The sequence below is a fragment of the Dreissena polymorpha genome, chromosome 15 (assembly GCF_020536995.1).
Source record: "Dreissena polymorpha isolate Duluth1 chromosome 15, UMN_Dpol_1.0, whole genome shotgun sequence".
Classification (NCBI taxonomy): Eukaryota; Metazoa; Mollusca; class Bivalvia; order Myida; family Dreissenidae; genus Dreissena; species Dreissena polymorpha.
The window spans coordinates 52143735-52166309 of NC_068369.1; the positions used below are offsets into that span (position 1 = coordinate 52143735).

Below are 22575 nucleotides of genomic sequence, written 5' to 3' on the forward strand. Positions count from 1 at the left end.
GTGTTGTTTTCGGGAGTGATTTGCTACTAATTGGATATTCATAATGGCGATGAAACGAGGAAAAGTTCCGTAAGTTTGTTTGAATTCGTAAATGTAAATATGCTGTTGTGGACCATGTAAATGATTTTTTTATAAATAATCCTTATAATATAGCTCAACAATTTAAAGACAGGGGGTCCGATAAACTAAATTTTCAATTCAGCGAAATGCAAAAGAAGTGTAAAAAAAGTTGTTAATCATTGTTTTGTTTATAAAATCAACTTTTATTATTTTTTTACGATATTTTATAAGGAAATAAAATGACATGAATTATAATAAAAAATAGTAAAATATAAAAAACATAATAACGAATATTAAAATATCAATCCTTACATCATTCGTGCGATGTCATGAACTGAAATATATATACGTATCAATTTAACATCTTTTCAGACTATTGCTTATCTATTGCAAAGTCTTATTATGTATCAGTATACACAATTCACGATTTTCGCGCACGAGTGGAGATATATTGAATATGAATATTAAAAATACCACGATTGCACGCTGAAGGCAAGAGCGATGGCGGATGTGAAACTCATTAACCGACGTGGTGGTGTCTTTTGAAGTACCCAATCCTTCAGAGCTGCGCAAATTGCATGTCTTTAGCTGTGTATATTATTATTTCTTCGTTATATATGCAAAACAGCACCTCAAAAATGCTTTGTTGTTTGTGTAGTCGGGCATTCATAGCGAAGATTTACGCGGCAGTAAATTCTTGGTTGTCATCGACAGTTTCAGATGTCTTGACACAACTATACATGTTTAACTCTAAACTTATATGGATATACATAAATATAAACACACAGTTATGTAATTATATAGTTCAGACTGATTTTGCGTGCTATATGGTACATGACAACAACCAAAGCCAGCAATAGTCCATAATAGTCCAAGATTTGGCAACATATGTTTTTTTACAAGAAAGAACCAACCTCTTGGTCCAGGTGATTATTTGACAGTATAGTGCATATGTTGTTATGTTTCTCATGGAAAACATCTTAAGATTTCACTTAGGGGAAACCTGAGTAAAATTATCCCTAAACAGAACCTTGAATGGCAGTCATGAATATTTTTGTAAGTGCGTTTGTTTCGGCTGGTATCGCAGGCTTGAGCCAACTACACAGAGGTTTAAATGGAAGCAGAATCATAAGTGCATTTGTTCACGTTTGAATCTAGAAATATATCTGCCTTACAGTATTCTGATACATATGTTTTCAAGAAGATAACTTCAAACTATAATGTGTATGAGTAAAATGGTTACTTGCATAGAAATTGAATTTAATTGATACAAAACATCATGTCCTGAGTATTTACAATACACAGAAACAGAATAAATCAGAAGATTACGTATTTGACCTTGATAGGCAAATTTGCTGCTTTTTTAAACTCTTGACATCTCTTTTACATGATTTAAGGACACTTTATTTTATAATAAAAGTCTACTAGAAACACAATAAAACAAAATCAGAAAATGAACAAAAAACGCACGTTTATGTCATGACGTATTTAATTTAGCGTTAATGTAACTGGCAGACCAAAGGCTGTGTCACGCACAAGGCTATTCTGCATAAGGTGAATTATTTGTGTTACAGACTTAAATCTTTCATAAACTCTGTTTTGCAGATTTTTTTATGTAAATACACAGCAATAATGCTCGTTTCGGAAATAATTATTTACGGCAACAGAAAAAGAGTAGTTGTAGTAGTAGTAGTAGTAGTAGTAGTAGTAGTAGTAGTAGTAGTATTAGTAGTAGTAGTAGTATTAGTAGAAGTAGTAGTAGTAGTAGTAGTAGTAGTAGTAGTAGTAGTAGTAGAAGTAGTAGTAGTAGTAGTAGTAGTAGTAGTAGTAGTAGTAGTAGTAGTAGTAGTAGTAGTAGTAGTAGTAGTAGTAGTAGTAGTAGTAGTAGTAGTAGTAGTAGTAGTAGTAAGTAGTAGTAGTAGTAGTAGTAGTAGTAGTAGTAGTAGTAGTAGTAGTAGTAGTAGTAGTAGTAGTAGTAGTAGTAGTTGAAACTGCAGTAGTTCTAGTGTTAATATTAGTACATTTACAATGTAAGTATAAGTAGAAGCCTCGCTGCTATTTGAATGCGAGTTACGATTTATTGTTTTACGAATGCTCAGGTATGATTAAGAATGCCAAACTTTTTATAAGCCAAAGCTTTCGTTCTAAACGCGAGAAAGTTCCCCACTTTATCAGATACTTAATAACATAACAATTGTCTTCATGCTTAATACCTGTTTTTACAACACACAAACACTTGTATTAATAATATATCGAAAGTACCGGTATTTCACATCAGACGGAGACTCTCTGCATAAGCGTTCGTTCACAGGTTAATAAATACATAGAATCTTCATAGATGAAAATGAAATGAAACAGAACAAAAGATCTCCTGTCGATACGCAAAGTAAGAAGAAAGCAATAACAGCAATCAACAACACAATGCAGTTATTTCATCATCTCGCTTATTGATTGTTAAGCCTCAAGCAATGGAATGCGATAAAAAGTACGCCAACAATTAATATAAAAACATGAGTCAAACAGCAACAACAGCTAACAACAAAAGCAGCAGCAGAAACAGCAACATCAACATTGTTTAAAAAGCCAACAACAATATATGCATCGACAATTAAGGGCCTAATCAAATCAGCCGCAAAAAGACCATCAAAACCAACTAAAACAATGCCAACACCACCAACAACAACAAAAATCCATCACAACGCCAATAGTACAAAAATAATCATGATGAAACAACAACAACCATTCCAAACTACCAAAATTATATCAACAACGCCAACACCACAGAAAGAAACAACAGACAAACAAATCAACATCATGCACAAAACAGCAATGTCGTCACCAACAAGAGTAACAACGCAAATGGCAACAAAACAGCAACAATTACATCACCAACAATACAAACTAAATCGATACCTCACTTGTCATGTATATAAAAAAGATTTATCGAAAAACATGTTTATTGATAGATCTTTGATATATATGACTTAACAATTCAACGCCTTGCGACCTCGAACATAAATGCTCAAAGACAGAGACGCTATTTACCTTTTTTCATTAAATGTTGCACAATTTGTAAAATATTCGTCGTTTACAGGCTGAGCTCGTCTTCAGCTGCTAGAAACAATCATTCTTACTAATTATATAGCAATAATGAAACCTCACAAATTTTATTGGGAGATGAATTCTTGTTCCTTGATCTTTTACGTCTCCTAAATAAACATCAAACAGAACGATTTAAATTAAAAATACCGTTGCAGCTTGTATTTTAGTATCAATGCGTACAACCAGATGACACATATATAATGTATGACAATAAAAAATTTACATTCTGATATAGATTTCATAACTCATACATGAACTAACGCTCATATAGTTTACACAGAAAAAAACAGACTATATTCTTGCAGATAATCATTTTCATGAGAAAACTTGTCAATATTTTATTTCCAATAAAATATTAGAAAACAAACGTGTCCACTAGTCAGTAACTCGAAGCCGAATGGCTATTCCACAAGCATAATTACCTGCCAATACTATACACTGAGCGACCCCTACCAGGGACTTTCATATGCAATTTTTTTTTCTATTTCGCCTCGCTCAAACTAGGAAAATTATATTTCTTATCATCTACCTTTAAAACACATGTGGTTAGCGTGTGGCTAATGTTTATTCGTGAAAACATCATTTTGAATGATAAATTATCATATTATAACGAACAATCAACTTTTCTGAAGAAAAAAAATCACTATCAAATATATATATATAACAAGGTATTCAACTCGACATCACCCGAAAACAGGGTGCATCGCTTTGAACAGCTATTGCTTCGTCACTTTTAAAGCGATTTTCATGAACCCTGTCTTATTCAACGTAGAATTGATTTATTTTCTTTCTGGAAATGTATATATCTTGTTATATTTCTACACATGCTGGTTCAAATTTTAAGAAATAAAACGATACACAATTCGTGTGACCTACTTGACAGCGATCAGACAGGATTCATGAATGAAATCTCCAGGTGTAAAGACACACCTTCTCATTGGACCAATGAAATTACTCGTGTGTTTAAAATGTCAGTTTGTTGAAATGTATGTAAACAAAGGTTTCAAACGGCACTGGACAGTTAGTTTTGATGCATAATGCAACGGCAGGCACGGTAAGAATGTTTTTTTCATACGTTTTATTGAATTATGTTATCGAGGTCCGTGAACTTTGCAGGGAAAATGCCCTTTACTCCGTGAAGATTTCAGTCTTAGATCTGGTTTGATCGATGGCAAGTGGGTCATGCGAGTTGTGTATCGTGTTATTTCATAAAATGTGACAAAGCATTTGTAAAAATATTGCAAGACATGTACATTTAAAAAAATTCATTTATGCTTTAAATAAGGCCAAGATCTTGAAAATCGCTGCAAAATGGATGAAGTAATGGATGTTCAAAGCGATGCACTAATTAATATCATAGCCACACGCTAACCACCAGTTATTTATAACAGTACATTAACTTTAAACATAATATGTAAATAATTGGGATCAACGCCTTGAAACGGTCAATAAAAAAAACATTTTTGGTTTAAATCGGCTTGAGGGCTTGACGCAGACACGGGTATTTAACTAGCTTGAAGGCTAACCGCAGATACGGGGGTTTAACCGGCTTGAGGGCTAGTCGTAGATACGGGGGTTTAACCGGCTTGAGGGCTATAACAGACAAGGGGGTTTATCCGGCTAGAGGGCTAGCCACAGATACGGGGATTTCACCGGCTTGAGGCTAGACGCACATACGGGGGTTTAACCGGCTTGAGGGCTAGACGCAGATACGGGGGTTTAACCGGCTTGAGGGCTAGATGCAGATACGGGGGTATATCCGGCTAGAGGGCTAGCCACAGATACGGAGATTTAACTGGCTTGAGGCTAGCCGCCCATTCGGGGGTTTAACCGGCTTGAGGGTAGACGCAGATAGGGGGTTTAACCGGCTTGAGGGCTAGACTCAGATACGGGGGTTTTATCGGCTTGAGGGCTAGACGCAGATAAGGGGGTTTTACAGGCTTGAGGGCTAGACGCACACACGGGGTTGAACCGGCTTGAGGGCTAGACGCAGATACGGGGGGTTTAGCCGGACTTCTGCGCAATAATTTATCATACATCAAACGCGCGCCTAATTATGTGTCAATCAAATGTACCTATTCAGGCAGAAAACATGAAAGCCAGTACATTTAAGTCCCAGTTCAAGGAATAGATCGTTGTTTTGCATATAAATTGTATAGCGAGAAATAAACTTAAATGAATTCATTGAAATATACATTTTGTATCGAGGTTGACATCGAAACCTTGTTAAAAATCGGTTTTGAATCGATAAAATAAGACATACATGATCATAGATACATGCAATAGGCGAAAATCATTGCAGCGTCGCGAGTTATGCAAATTATATCTATATTTAGCTTTCGCTAACTATTATTAGCATAAGGAAAATAAATACATAGATTTAGCAAAAAACGTAGCTTTGCAACTCAGTTTCCGTCTGTAACAGATGAATTGGCATTTGTTCTTACCTTCTCTCAGCTAAGTTCGCCCGTGTCCGCAATTTTGTTTGTTTAGGTTTGACTTAACGTGTCGAATCATGAATATTATTGAGGTCGTATTCGTACTTAACCGGATTTTCAGTGATATCCTGAATCAAAAATCAAAACACGTTTTCTTACGATTCTGCCCATATATATATATATATATATATATATATATATATATATATATATATAGCTATCACCGGGGCCTTTAATCATGAGTTTAATACAACACAAGATTTAGAGTACATGTACAAGTTTGGAAAGTATCGGACGTCTATTAACACGATTATGGGATATGTTTTAAAGCTATTTGCATACGAAGAAAAATGGTCCATCTGTAAAAAAGACATTAAATTATCAAGTGAAGTATTTTTCCGACGATAATTATCAAATAAGAAAGGTGTAAGAAAGATCGTTAATAGGTTTCAGCAATATAAAAAAATAGCGCAACTGCTTGCATTCTCTGCAGACAATGTAGTAATAATAAAATGAAACTTCAGATACTCCGTCAAGATCATGCTTCACTTAACCAGAAGTACTTTCTAAATAATGTTTTATTCTTCACTTAAACTGAAGTACTTTATTGATAATGTTTCGTGCTTCACTTAATCCTAAGTACTTTTTGAGAAAATGTGTTGTGTTGTTTTTGCATGTTTATTCGCTTTGGATTCAAGAATAAAACGATTGCAGCCATTGTTTACAGTCACTATGTGTACATTTTACATACGCAACAAGGAGGTCGTATAGCGTTAAAGAAAACAACATTCACAAAACAAACACATCAGAACAAAAAAGCACAAAACATACAACAACAACAACAACTATTCCATCGCCGTCAAAAATTACCAAACACCACTAGTTTTTAAATTAAATAAATATCTCAACGCCTTTTGATCTTGAATAAACATTAATGTGTGTGATTGTTTGTGATTGGAAATTTTCAAAATTCGTTTGATATGAACTCGTGACTGCATAATTTTCAGCAAAGAGATTATGGACGTATTCGAGAAGTACATGCAGAACAACGTACGTAATCTGAAGAAGGAGCAGGCGACAGATCTCTTCCAGAAGGAATTCCAGGTCACAATGTTCTTTTTCCAATCCCTCAACGTCCGCGCAGCGATTTGACTTGAACCAGCATAGCTGGATCAAATCCCTTCCTTCATAACCAACCACGTGATGATAGCCTAGCCACGTGGTACAATAGTTTCACCGTTGTTATGTTAACTTCTTTTAATTTAGGTTATTTATGTTATCTTATGGACTTTAACTTATATACTATTTTCAAAATATAAAAGAACATAATACCGGTTTTCATAATATAATACTTAAACGACAACAACAAAAATCCTACCAAATCTGGTAGGATTTTCTTGTGATTACAGAGATTGTATGTGATAGCAAGGAACGACAACTCTGCGTGGAGATTGCAAATCCCTATGTAATTTAATGAAAATGGCCACAACTTTAGAGAAACAGAAATGTAACAGTTTAAATAAAGAGACCCTAATGACTATATATTATCATCAAGGGATTTCCAGGCTGATTTAATATAGGCAATAACATAAATTTCATCTGGTTGGCAAGAAAGAGCTCGACGCCAAACAAAATCAACTGTTTTGCGCCTTCTTTTGTGCGCTGTTTTTAATTGGAATGTTTAACAATAGCGCATTGGTTTTCTATAGCCTCTAAATGTATCATCTTTAAGGGATTTAGTAGTAAACGCATGTGCGCACCCTATCTATATCTCCGAAAGATAAAGCCAGAACAAGCGTCTAAACGGTAAACATGCCTTCGAATTAAAAATGTTAATTTATTTAGAGATTATAGCCTTTCATGATTCAAGTGTTTTGAATAATGTAATCTATAATGTAACTTATAATGTAACCCATAATTACAGCTAGACGTTGAGCAGTCGGAAGTGATGTTCAACACGTTTGATAAGGATAAAAACGGTATCATGAGCATATGGGAGTTCCAGCAGTTCTACATGTGCATGGGCGATCAGTAAGTTTGGTGTATGTAATTACAGGCTATAGAATCATGTTCATGGGCGATCAGTAAGTGTGGTATATGTAGATACAGTATATAGAATCAAGTGCATGGGCGATCAGTAAGTGTGGTATATGTAGATACAGTATATAGAATCAAGTGCATGGGCGATCAGTAAGTTTGGTGTATGTAGATACAGGCTAAGGGTGATCATTAAGTTTGAGTTATTGAGATACAGACTATTTGCGATCAGTAAGTTTTGTTAATATAGAAACAGACTATAGATACAGAGTTCCAGCAGTTACACATCTGCGTGGGCGATCAGTAAGTTTGGTGTAAACCCTTATTTAAGACACATCTATTTTATTTCAATTTAACATTACAATTCGTAGTGAAATCAGTTGTATCAACTCTCTCGTTTAGTGATCACTCATTTGAGTACCAGTGTGAATAAGTCACGGACAGAGGGGTATCATACACAATCGTGGAACCAACCAAAAACCACAGTTCTTTATATAACCCGCGTTTTGAGAAAGGTGATATATGGTATGAACATAATTTAGCGATTAAATTAAAACTGTATATTTTTCACGATTACCATGAAGTGTAGATGTGAAAGACAGTATCCCCCAGTTATTTACACCTTAACGTAACTGAAATCGCAGCCGGGTAACCGGCACGTTTGTGACAAAGCTACAGTGCTCATGGTGAGATTTTTTGATCACCTCTTGTATGTTGTTCGTCGTACGTTCTGCACCGTTAACACATACATTGTTTACACTCTTGAGGCCACATTCATTGTCCAATCTTCATTAACTTTGGTCAGTACATTTCTCGCAATAATATCTTGCCGGAATTCGAAATTGTGTCATGTGGGGTAAAAAGCTATGTCAAATGAAAGAAAACGCTTGTAAATGCGCTAGATGACACCTTGTAAGTGCAATGTTTCTGAAACTTGGTCATGACATTTGTTATTAGATATCTTGGCCGAGTTCGAAAATGGTTCCGGTATGTTGCACAAACATTTCCACCATTAACCCATTTATGCCTAGCGTCTAGAAAAAAGGCCTTTGCAAACAGCGTAGACCCAGATAAGACGCCGCATGATGCGGCGTATCATCAGGGTCTGCGCTGTTTGCTTAAAGGAATTTCTGTAAGAAATATTCTAAATATAGAAATAATATACTAGACATCCCTAATATTATAAATAAATTGATCCAATTAAGAAGGATGGGAGAGTCCATAATGTATAAATGGGTTAATAATGCGCATACCGGAAATATTGAAAACCACAAATAATATAAATAATTGATAAATACACTATATTGTTGGCTAAAATAATATCTTAGATGACTTGATGTCTCCCTGTATTGTCATCACAAGCATAAGAAAAAAAAAGAGGTTTAATAAAACATTAGCAGGTGCATTATTTATAATTAATTAATATGATGTTTTATCTTCTTTTTTTCAAACAACCTTCAACAAATCCATTGAATTATTTGTTCCTGTTTAACATCGATATGCACATTCATTAATTTTTCTCAACGTTATACAGTCACTTTAAATTGTTTTTAAGAGAAAATGAAATAATTTCTATAAAACAAATACAGTGCCTCCTTCTTACATTTAAGTAAAGTGCCGTCCCAGATTAGCCTCTGGAGTCCGCACTGGCTAATCAGGGACGACACTTTCCGCTTTTATGATATTTTTTGTTTCTAGACAGTCTCTTCTTACCAATAATGAAGTTTAGGCGAAAAGTATCGTCCCTGATTAGCCTGTGCGGTCTGCACAGTCTAATCTGGGAAGACACTTTACGCACGTGCATTAATCCCCGTTTTCACAGAGCACGGCCCAAATAAAATCCGACACGAATTTTCATGATATTCTATTTTTGAACCGACTTGAGGGTTTCTGTAAGTGAGCGAGCCATTTGCGAGGTACATGTACGTAAGACATTTCTTGAAACTGTGGTATGAAATAACGAGCGTTGTATGAGTGCATGTATCGAGTTTTTAAATTAAGAAAGAAAAGTATTAGTTTCGTTAACGTCATTAAAAACCGCAAAATTGTAGGCGTCACTTGACGTTGAAATGTCTTTTCAGCAAATACCTTGTGATGCGACCGGCCAGTCCAACAAAACGTAGCCAGTAACCACGCTCAAAAAGCTTTATTTAACTTATAAATATCCGTGACGGTTATATGTTTAGATGTTTAGCATATGATACACAAGCATGAAGAATAAATCTTGTAAGCAATATTTATAAAATGTCAAAACATTTTAATTTAAATAGGAAAAACGCCATATACTAAAAGAAGATTACTGATTTTAAGGAATCTCTGGACATTTTCCAAACTGAGTTTTTGCGGAACGAGTGTGCGGAAGGTTGTCCGGACAGTGCAGTTGTTGATTCATGCGATTCTCACTTAGACGAATACGGATTCAAAATCGTTCCCGGAATTATGTGACTATGGTTTGTGATCGCCATACCGGACAGGTGGGTCGCCATACCGGACAGGTGGGGTTTTCTCCTGATACACGGGCTTCCCCCACAACACAAGATTATATCAAATTTGAAACTCTTTCAGTAAGATCTACAAAGCTGAAAATTGCAGCCACAATTCAAAATGCGCCCCAACTTTCGTGAATCGGGTAATTAAATTAGAAAGGATTGCCAACCGATACGACTCGAGTTATACTGTTCAATAGGCCTTAGGTTAACGGAGTTACGCTGTATGGACAGGCAGTTGTATTACCATAATACCATTTGGAATGGGGTTAGCCTCTACACCTGGCTCAAAGATCTATAAATAAACAGTTTATTTATAGATACAGAAGAACAAAGGTTTAGGCTACGGTATCTCGAATTTCTCGATTGTTTATTAAAAATAATGAAAGACCACTCCATTTGAGGTTTAAAGGCAATAAAGAAGTGAAATATTTTATTCAAGCAATTTGGAGAATTTTGAGATTGAATATAATCCACACCAAAGTCAATTTTGTTACCGCGTTGTTTTTGTGTAATACCTTTGAAATGTACAATAAATTCATAATTTTGAAAGCACTAGGGATTTGTTGATAGTTAAATTTTATTTAAGTATGCAACACCAAAAATAATAACAAAAAAACAAGTGTGAACTGAACAATGATTCATTCATTCATTAATTTATTAATTTACTAATTTATTAATTTATTAATTTATTAATTTATTAATTTATCAATTTATTAATTTATTAATTTATTTATTCATTCATTTACTTATTTATTTATTAATTTATTTATTTATTCAATCTTCCTTCCGCCCGTCCGTCCGTTTGTTCGTTCGTTCGTGCGTTCGAGCGTTCGTGCATTTGTATTGGTTTAATGGTTCGTTTGTTTGTTCTTTGTTTGGTTCGTTTGTTTCTTTGTTTGTTCGTTTTTTGGTTGGTTCTTTTTTTCTTTCGTCCGTTCGTTTGTTCGTCCGTTTGTCCGTTCGTTCGTTCGTTCGTTCGTTTGTCCGTTCGTTTGTTCGTTCGTTCTTTTGTTCGTTGGTTCGTTTGTTCCTTCTTTCTTTATTTCTTCTTTCTCTCTTTCTGTCATTCTGTCTTTCTTTCTTTCTTTCGTTCCTTCTTTTTTTTTCTTTTATTAATTCATTCATACATTAATGTATTAATGTATTTATGTATTTATGTATTTATGTATTTATGTATTTATGTATTAATGTGTTTATGTATTTATGTATTTATGTATTTATGTATTAATGTATTTATGTATTTATGTATTCATGTATTCATGTATTCATGTATTCATGTATTCATGTATTTATGTATTTATGTATTTATGTGTTTATGTGTTTATGTATTTATGTATTTATGTATTTATGTATTTATGTATTTATGTATTTATGTATTTATTCATTCATTCATTCATTCATTCATTCATTCATTCATTCATCTTTCCATTCGTCCGTTCGTTCGTTTTGGCGTTCGTGCGTTTGTTCATTGGTTCGTTTGTTCTTATGTAAAAGTTGTCAGGGAAATATCATCGGTTACGTTCCATAGATGTTTTTCACAATATATTACAAGTTTAAACTCTCAAAGACGATAATATATTTCATAAATAATATTTTTTGTTATGAAATAACTAAGTAATTTATGCGCAAATTTGGTTTCTATGACAGCACATACTATATAAGAAATAAAAATTCGCAAGCGAAACATCTAATGCGACAGAGACGCAATTATATTCTTTTATAAATTACGATGTTTTGTCTGAACTTTTCTGTTAACTTTTAAGTAACATATTAACTGCCATCACCTGATGCGAATTACTTGTTTTATTATTTACTTAATTGTACCTGTCGTCATCAGTTAACTCGAGATGTTTGTTTTTCTTCCAGAAAATGACTTATTCGACTATGTTGTCATCTATATACTCTTCAATCAAAAGTAAAAGGCGCTATTTTCAGGCTCCATATACGATGTTTATTTCAAAATCGGATTCCATATTATCTTGCTTTCTAAACAAACATGTCACCACAATAGACAATCCCAGAATCGATAACATGGGCGCCGCCATATTGGCTATTACGTAACCCGCGATTGAAAACGGTACTGAAGAATTTGAAGATTACAACGTTATCATAGTGTACACCCGCTTTATTCCAATAAACAGTACTTTATGACTTCGCACATAAGGATTGAAAACAAGTGAAACATGAAACCAAGTGTCGATATGTATCACATCGTAAATCAATATAATTTAAATTAAAAATATACACGAAAGATTCATAAAAATATGTGTCTCTGCAACAATATTCAGTGACAACACGTAATGTTTAAGGCCGAGTTGGCATTTTTAAGCATACCTTTCAGCATAATGCCTTTGTATAAAATTTAATTATTTCTTTATGGAATAAAATTATTCAAGCATAATTATAAAGGTATAGAAATATCTAAAGTGTGAAGTAAACGTTGTGATTTTAGCGTAAATAGTGCTGGAGATATTAACAAAGATCTATCAATATATAAAGATTGGAAGCATCCATTCAGACCATATTTTTTGGATAGATCTTTGATATTAACTAGATAGATTAAAGATCGATGTAGACAATTAAATTGATATCTGCCTTTGTTTAAGCCTATATTATTTCTTATTAAATGTCGTACTTTCTATACTTTCCGGAGATATTCATTAAGAAACGTTGTAAGATTAAAGACTTAGGACGACTTCTTTAATTGAATAATACATCTCTTTGTTTGTCTAAACAGTTACCATTTCGCTATTCATATTTCCCTTGTAAGTGTCATTTTAAAGGTAATATACAAATCTATAGCCGAAATGAAGTTTGTGATTCTAAAATTGTTTCGTAAATCTGTGTTATCGAAACTCTGTAAGATTTTCAGGTAGAGATTTTTTTAATTAAAATAATGTATCTAGTTTAGTCTAAAACTAAAGTGGTTTTTAGCAATCTTTTATTTAAAAATCGCTCTCAAGCTAATACAAAAATATCTAGCCGGAAATGAATTTTGTGATTTAAATGAACAAGTATCGGAGTTATTCGCTTGCAAAACTGTGTTAGATGTCAGGATATGTCATACTTTTTTATTGAAAAGGACATATCAGCATTTGTCTACAACTTTCTTATATTATTATTTAAATAACGTTTTACATGTTGCCTGAAATATTATTAAATTTTCTAAATAACATCTTAATTCACGATTGAAATGTTTTACATGAAAAATAATGAGCCTTAAATAAACTTAAATAGTTCCAATTGCGTTCTCTAGATTTCCTAAACGTATGTCTTTTTTAAATGTTCGTAAAACGGTCTAAATTTACGCTTAAAAAATAAAAACACGCACGAAATAAGTGATTTATTTTTCTTTAATTACGGATTATACATGACAGCAACATACATCTCTTGAAAAAAAAAACATCAGCGATAAAAGCGCGAACGAATTCGCTCAATGGGAGGCGATGTTCCAAGTGTGGATTAATTTAAGCGTTTATGGGTTTGCCCGTGACACCACATGTCTGCACATGTGTTGATACCGAAATTTAGATAAGATATCACCCGTCATCTTTAAATAACATGTTAAATGACAATCAAGACCTTATTCATGCCAGGGACCTACACAAATAGGTCCATGTCCATGCTGTGTGTTATTACTCTTAAACGAATGCAGATGAACCTTATTTCTACTAATTACGTAATTTTTATTAATAAAAAAACACGAACTATTATCTGGTTGTCAGATCGATAACAGAAACTCTTTAAATCCTCAAATATATTTGATAAACCCGTTTCGCTTCCTTGTTTTGCGTAGGGACCTATACACACATATATAGGTCCATGTTTATTTCTTCAGTACCGTTTTGGAGGCGCGCGCGAGTATTCAGGGGCGGGTAATCCGGGAGGAAATCGATTTCTGGGATTGTCTATAACACAGCGTAAGAATACACTGTGTATTAGCAACCTGCTGTGGTGATCACTGTGTCATCCCTTTGAGCGTCAAGTTATCTCAGACATCGGCCGTTCCCTAATATCTTAGTCTGACTTAAATTGTCTGTCGTAAAGTATTGTGGTTAGATTCAGAAAACGCAAGGAGTCATACTTTTGTGATTAGAATGTGTGGAAAGACAACTGCGTCTAAATGAAATACTTAAATACCATATAGTTTAATCGTTAAGAACATACGTATGCTAAATAAATAATATGCTATGCGAGAAAGCATATAATTGTGCTTAATGTAGTATCAGTCTATGTACGCTCATATGTACGCGTTAACATTCATATACTTGATGTTTCCTATATGTGTTTTTTCTGCAATAAGTGTATAGAAGTGCACGTGAAATATGATATGTACGTTTTATTTATTTATGCATTGTATCACCATGACTTCAAAATGTCATACGTAAATATACAAAACACTACATTAAACATTTGATGCGGTTGATAAGCGACTAACAACTGAAAACTGAAAAAAAAAGTAAATTATATAGAAACGTTTCATTTCAACCTTTATTTGCACAATCATCTTCCGAACATCTTCAAAAAAAAAAATTTTCTTGCTACCATTATCGGAGATTCATAAACACGGGTAATAGAGTCAAGTGCTTTGGTAAATTAACAACTATTTTCAAATTGAATGTAATTTTGAAACAAAGACAGTAACACTTGAGTTAATTAATATACGTTTAATTTAAATCGAAACAAAGAGTCAAATAAATAACCTGTGGCATTTATTTTGCAATCTCGTATTGTTGTTTAGCAATAGAAATAACAGTTATCACCATTTTAAAAAGCGGCTTTATTACTTTTAGGGTCCAATAAACAGAAAATTGTAGCATGACACACCGACATCATTCATTTTGTTGGCATGAGATGTCATAAAGTACCCAAGGCACCATTCTCGCTTCTATGTGACGATATCACCAATCGAATTTTAACCTTCATTCGACATTTATTTTGACTAACTGACTGACTGACTGACAGACTGACTGACTGACTGACTGACTGACTGACTGACTGACTGACTGACTGACTGACTGACTGACTGACTGACTGACTGACTGACTGACTGACTGACTGACTGACTGACTGACTGACTGACTGACTGACTGACTGACTGACTGACTGACTGACTGACTGACTGACTGACTGACTGACTGACTGACTGACTGACTGACTGACTGACTGACTGACTGACTGACTGACTGACTGACTGACTGACTGACTGACTGACTGACTGACTGACTGACAAAACGAAAGAAAAAAAGAATGAACGAACGAACGAACGAAACGACGGACGGTCGAACGAACCAAAAAACAATGAACACACTGCGGGGAATCAAGTGATCACAAAAGTACATAGTACGCACAAAATGGCGGAACAATCTCTCGCTTAATGACGAAAATCAAAATGAATGATAACTACATGTATGCGCAGAGTACCCGCTTAGTCGCCGTATGTACCCTGGTAATTGTCGTTTTTCTGTAGTTTTCTCCATCATTCAGGATCAAAAAACAATGAAAATTGTACATCGTCTGAACATGATTTATTTTGACGTGTTTGCTATTCAAGATGACAAACAACGAAAAAATACAACATTTTTTTGCTTTATAACATGCTTAGAACATTTCGTACAATGTTTTGTACGTTGTTTTAGCTTCTTTAGATCTATGGCGAGGAACTTGGATAAAAGTACATCGTGTGAACGGTTTTTGTGTCAGTACATCGTCTTTTCGGTTTTTAGTGCATCATCTGAACTGCTTCTGTTTTAACTTTTAATGCGATGTTTGTCATAATGAATTTGTTGTAACATCTGTGATCAGCCAAGCGATTTTTCGTCCAAATGACGTTCCGTTCTATGATTAGAAAACACAAAATCCTGTGTTATTTTACATGTTTACATAGCGTTTAATTTTATTAAATTAAATACAAGTCACGCTTGAAAAGGGTTGTTATTTTAACTCATTTATATATATAAACCTATAAAGGCATGAACATAATGTAATACGAGGAATGTTATTTGGACGAAAGATCCTTGGATTTTCACATATTTATGTTTAAAAAGACAAAATGTAGTTTGCAGTAAAACTAAACTGAACTTAACATTTCTTTTTACATACTTGGCGCATCTGAGTGCTCATTAAAAATATAATGCTCGGCTCGAAACAGTGGCAGCTCGGAGCTTGCGGTGATTTTTGTCAAGCTTCAATAATATATGTAGTATATAATATTAAATGAAAATGTTAGTCTGAATTACATATATGTGGTAATCGATATATAATTATTTTTGTGAAGATAAAATATTGATGTCATCAGAATAATTGGTATAATTAGATGTCTGTTACATATAGCTGTTAAGTTATTTCAGAATGCGCCAAAGGTCAAGTCTTTCGCTTCATCGTTTGAAGAGGAAGCGCTCGAAAACATCGCAACAATACGATTAGTTACACCAAAATGCATTTCGTCAACTGCATGGCACACTGGAGTTTGTCTGCAACATATTATACCTGTGCTAACGCCCATCAAGTCAACATTTCGTTGACCAGTGTATAAAGTATTTCCACCCAAAAAGAAAAAAGAAAAGCATTTCTGCAAGAGCTCTTTTTGAGCTACAGTCATCTTCTGAAAAAATATGCCATGGCATTCATGACGCTACTGAATCAGATTATCTTCTGAACATCAACAATGGAGCAGTCAAAACGAAAAGCGAAAAGTTAAGCGGAATCGATATCGTGTGAATCTCAAAGCTATGAGAATACTACAACACAAGCAGACAATTTAACGAGATACACATTCATAAAATAGTTTGAACTAATGTATCTAAGATTTATATATAATGAAATAGTTGTATATCTACATCTCATATATTTACTCTTCTAGGATTCTACCACTTCCTTTCAATACCAATTTAATGAATTGTTTTAGACTTTCCGAATGCTTTAAGAATGCTTTGTGCTATTTTATGCAAAATACAAATTATGTTAATGTTATGTCATGGAATAAAATTTAATGTTAATAAAGAAGTCATTATGACCTAGTGTTATATTTTTTATGAAACATCATATAGAGACCCTCGACTACATGTATGTGTTCTTTAATCTTGACTGGGGTCAGAAGTGGCCACACGCAGGAAGTACAATATTTTATTGACTCGAATAGCTAAATTACTGATAAACTACCGAACATGTGCTAAATTTGATGGGGTGCGAACATGTGCTAAATTTGATGGGGTGATGGGTGGGGGGCAGATATGAGCCATTAGCAAAGAAAAGCAAATACACTTTACACAAGTTATGGTGCTTCAAGAGGAATTTACTGGACTAAAGCATTTTGAGGACTTTTTTTATATATTATACCCGGTACATGCATGTCTTCCTATCAGAATATACTGCTGTTGATAGCCTAACGCAATTTTGAAATTATGCATTTGTACACTTCAGCATGTGTTGCATTACAATTAGTGCTTAGTGTATTTTCTACATTGTCAGATACACGTTCCAATAGACAACATCAGTTCAGCAAGATTTTGTTATAAACGATAGTGTTAACAAGGTTTTGTTAGAGTCATACACGGTAAAATGCCCCGCTCCCTAGTGGCCATGTTTTTCAACGGACGGTAACAATTTTTCGAATTCAGCCGAGGTATCATTACAACAAATGTTCGGACCCACTTTCATGAAGATTGAAGTATAAATGTGACTTCTAGAGTGTTAAAAAGGTTTTACTATAGCCATGTGAGCAAATATGCTCCTCTGGGGGCCGTCTTTTTTAACGAACCTGAACCATTTTCAAACAAAGCTGATATATTATAAAGACATACCTTTCGACCAAGTTTCGAGAAGGTTGAACTATAAATGTAAATTCTAGTGTTAACAATCTTTTTCTTTATTTTGACCGAGTGACCTAGGTTTTGACCTGGTGTGACCCAGTTTCGAACACGACAAAGATATCATTTGGACAACTTTTCTTACAAAGTTTAATGACAATCAAGCAATAAATGTTGCCTATAGAGTGTTAACAAAGAAACATGTTGACGACGCATTAAGAACAAATGGTGATCCTAAAAGCACACCATGAGCACCTTGTGCTCAGGTGAGCTAAAAATAAGAAAATAAACGTTACATGATTTATGAAAAAAATGTTATTTTTATTTGCACTAAACTAAATTTTCAGTACTTTATATTGGTTATGTCATAGTCAGAGAGGTTAAGATTATGCACATATACAGTACATAGATTGGCATGTTCACAAATTCAAATATATAACTGTTAGATTAAATTAATTCTTTATCACAGTAATTCTCAAGATTTATTAAAGTCATATCACGGTGATAATTTTCTCATCAATCCCTTGACCGGTTCGGCTGTTGGGGGGAAATGAGGAACAACAATACAGAAATCCTCCTCTAGTCAGGTCTGTTGTATGCTGCTGAGAGTAATTCATCCATGGAAAGGAATGTCTACTCTTACATTATCCATCCAGCTTTTCTCATGACGGCCTCGGCGTCGCCCTCCCTCTAACGTGCCCTGGAGAACAGTCTTGCACAGATATTCGTTCCTGATGACGTGTTCAAACCAAGCAGCTGTACCTTATCAGAAATATTCGTGGTCATGGTAGTGCAGTTATAAAATTGCACTTACTGAAGCTTGTTTCATTCCCTTCACAGTTGTTTATTTCTCAATATTAAACAATCAAAAGCAAACCAGTGTAATTTGTCCACTTCATATTCAGGGCTTAATTCTATTTGCACATCGATATGTAGAGAGAACATTACCGGATTTGATTGGCTGTTGGCATATATGGTAAAGTCTTCTTGGACCTTGTGTAGTACAATCTTATCTCAGTACTGAAATTTAAAGATATGCTAGCATACAGTTGACAATATAAAAGCACAGACATTTTTAACACATTGAATGAACACACATTCACAGATAGGCATGAAGAATTTCTTTGTAGTAAAGGATTTTTGAAGTAACATTAAAAGAATACTAGCGTCATAAATAAAGTTATTGGCCAATCACAGATGCTATTACAATTTTTTTATGATAAATATCGCATTAAAAGTAAACACAGAACTAGTTCAGATGATGTACTTAAACCGTTCAGACGATATACTCAAACAAAAACCGTTCAGACGATGTACTATTTTCCAAATTCCTCGCAACATATCTAAAAAAGCTTAAACAACGTGCAAAACCCTGTACAAAATATTTTAAGCATGTTATAAATTAAAAAATGTTGTATTTAGTTGTTTGTCGTCTTGAATAGCAAACACGTCAAAATAAAGTAGGTTCAGACGATGTACAATTTTCATTGTTTACTGTTCCTGAATGTTTGAGAAAACTACAGAAATCTAAGAAAAACGACAATTATCAGAGTACATAAGACGACTGAGCGGGTACTCTGCGCATAGTTATCATTTATTTTAATATTATTAAATATGAGAATACCTTGATTTTCGTCATTAAGCGAGAGCTTGTTCCGCCATTTTGTGCGTACGATGTACTTTTGCGATCACGTGATTCCCCGCAATGGAACAAACGCACGGACCGAAAACGGACGAACAAACGAACAAACATGTGGATGGGCGGACGGATGTAGGAATGTATATAATAAATATATAGATGAATAGATAAGTAAATGAATAAATAAATCAATAAATAAAATAAATAAAATAAATAAAATAAATAAAATAAATAAAATAAATAAAATAAATAAAATTAATGAATTAATCAATTAATTAATTTATTAATACATTTAAATCAATTCATGAATTCATTAAAAAATAAATGATTGAATAAATGAACGAATGAAACCCTGTTCTGTGTAAAATTCTTGTTTATTAGATTTGGTATTGCATACTTACATGTCTGTAAACTACAAACAAATCCCTAGTGATTTCAAAATTATGAATCTATTGTACATTTCACAAGTATGACACGCGGTAACAAGATTCACTTCAGTGTGTTTTACATTAAATCTTAAAATGTTTCAAATTACTTGAATACAATATATATTTAAAAACAATAGTTCAATTCTTTATTGGGTCTAAGACCTTATAAAGGCGTTTTTATTTCATTATTTTTAATAAATAATCGAGAAGATCGAGATACCGTAGCCTACTCCCTTTTTCTTCTTTATCCTTTGTTATTCTGAATCTATAAATAAATTGTTTATGGATCTTTGAGCCAGGTTTTGAAGAGGCTAACCCCATACCATTGCCTGTCCATAGAGCGTAACTCCGTTAACCTAAGGTCTCTTGAACAGTATATATAACTCGAGTCGTATCGGGTGGCAATCCTTTCTAATTTAATTACCCGACTAAAAGGGCGTGGTCTTTCATTATTTTTAATAAACAATCGAGAAATTCGAGATGCCGTAGCCTAATCCTTTGTTCTTCTGTATCTATAAATAAACTGTTTATTTATAGATCTTTGAGCAAGGTTATCTAGAGGCTAACCCCGTACCAAATGGCATGATGGTAATACCATTGCCTGTCCAACTCCGTTAACCTAAGGACTCTTGAACAGTATAACTCAAGTCGTATCGGGTGGGAGTGCTGGAGCAAACTCCGGTTTAACACTTTATGCAGCCACGGAATGTGCGGAAGAACGGGAAACAGGAAACTGACTTTTTGAAAGCTGTCAGCTACTTTCGTTATCTAATGCAGATTATTTGAACCTCGCTCTGAAAAAATGGGGCTTATTGCATGTGCGTGAAGTTTTGTCTTATATTGGCCTGTTCAGTCCGCACAGGCCGATCAGGGACGATACTTTATGCCATAACTGGCTTTTCACTAAGAAGGGACTTCATTTACACGAAAACTACAATATCAGTGGGAAGAGTCGCCTCTAATAATCCTGTGCGAACTTTACAGGCTTATTTTGGACGACACTTTACGTTCATGCATTAATACCGTTTTTCCAGAGCGAAGCTTAATTACTCGTTTCAGTTGCCAGGAGGTTATCACCAAATTTAAAGAGCTGGACGCGGACGGAAGTGGGAAGCTGGATGGCGAGGAGGCGAAGGAGGGGCTGAAGACGCTGCAGACGGCGACGGGACGCCATCTGGAGGAAAAGGAGATCGATTTTTTCATGAAAAGCGCCGTAGGGGACGATGGGCTTATCGACCTGGGCGCGTTTACCAACTTGTTGTATACGCTGAAACTGTATAAGGCGCCTGCTCCGAAATCTTAGAGCGTACCGCTTACTTTGCTCAAGCGATATTAAGTACCTAATATTGAAATATTTTGTGTATGTTTATTTTTTATTTTTATGTTTTTATCTGCGTAGAAACTTAATAATTCTGTTAATTCATATACTTTAGAGTGTGCATGTTAAATCCTTACGTGTCAACAATAATATGACGATTAAATCGTCTTTATTTGTGTGAATGCACCTTTTTTACATAAAAGCTTGCATTTATACCGCTTAAACGAAAATGTAGACTTGCAACTTGCAAATGTGATTTTACATCAAATTTTCAAAATATTTGTGTGTATGCCAAATTTCCGTAGCGAACTCCAGTCCGCGATTTAAGCAATAATTTAAAATAGAAAACATGTCATTGAAATATTCGAATAGAATCTGTCATCGTGAACGTAAACCGTACATTCATTTATTTTCGTTGACCCGGAATTTAGCGGTTTCATTTAATCTGGCAATTTGGTTTGATCTTATATTCATGCATTTTATAAAGTGTGTGATATAAGAATAAGGACTTAAAGGGTTCTTTATACATTTGATTGCGAATTTGAGAGCACAAAAATCCACAAAAATAAGTATCCGACAATTGATATTGATTTTACGGTTTATCAATTCAACTTAAACTGGCATAAACTAATTCTTTTTTGTGTGATGAAAGTTGATTGTTTAATGCCCCAATTGCTTTACATGCCTATTCTAAATTATGTACAGTATGTGGATTGATAATTTTGTACAAATAAGATTAAACAAATAATGCGTCTTCATTTTAAATTACACCTTAAATGATCACGTTTAGTATTGAAAAAAAGGTATAATGTAATGTATAGTGTTCACTTTGTTTTATATGCTTTATATTCAATTATGTATTCGGATTGAAAATTTTGTACAAAAAGATGTAAAAAATGCGTGTACAATTAATATTCCACCTTAAGTGCTCACTTTATGTATTAACATAAATTATAATTATTATTTTTAAAATATTGTTTCATTTTCATTTGTGTAAAGAAACTTAATTAAACCGTTTTTTTTATTTAAATTGTATGTGTCTTTTTATTATCACGATTTTTTCCAACGTGTTTATTATTTGATAATAAATATCGTTAATGAAAATATGAATTTAGATCCAATGTAAGTAACTGCTATTGCGCTGGATTTCGGCAAATGAATCTTAAATACGGTGGTATAGTGGTGACAATCACTCCTCTTTTTTCTATCTCGTTCCCGCGAGTTAGAAAGTCATTCCCTCGAATTAGCGAACTCGT

The 22575-nt window shown here is 34.0% G+C and overlaps 1 protein-coding gene across 1 annotated transcript; it reads left to right on the forward strand.

The window, feature by feature from the left end:
• Positions 1–6614: 6614 nt before the first annotated feature.
• Positions 6615–22234, forward strand: LOC127859536 (uncharacterized). Its single transcript, XM_052397048.1, has 3 exons — positions 6615–6704; positions 7525–7631; positions 21061–22234. Exons 1-3 carry the CDS (start codon positions 6618–6620, stop codon positions 21302–21304), a joined length of 438 nt encoding a protein of 145 aa, XP_052253008.1. The 5' UTR covers positions 6615–6617; the 3' UTR covers positions 21305–22234.
• The last annotated feature ends 341 nt before the right edge of the window (positions 22235–22575 follow it).

Excerpts from the sequence above, each read along its gene's own strand:
- LOC127859536 (XM_052397048.1), top strand. The coding sequence starts at position 6,618 with ATGGACGTATTCGAGAAGTACATGCAGAACAACGTACGTAATCTGAAG. Across the intron at positions 6,705-7,524 it reads TCTTCCAGAAGGAATTCCAG|CTAGACGTTGAGCAGTCGGA; the intron begins GTCACAATGTTC and ends CCATAATTACAG. Across the intron at positions 7,632-21,060 it reads TACATGTGCATGGGCGATCA|TTGCCAGGAGGTTATCACCA; the intron begins GTAAGTTTGGTG and ends TACTCGTTTCAG.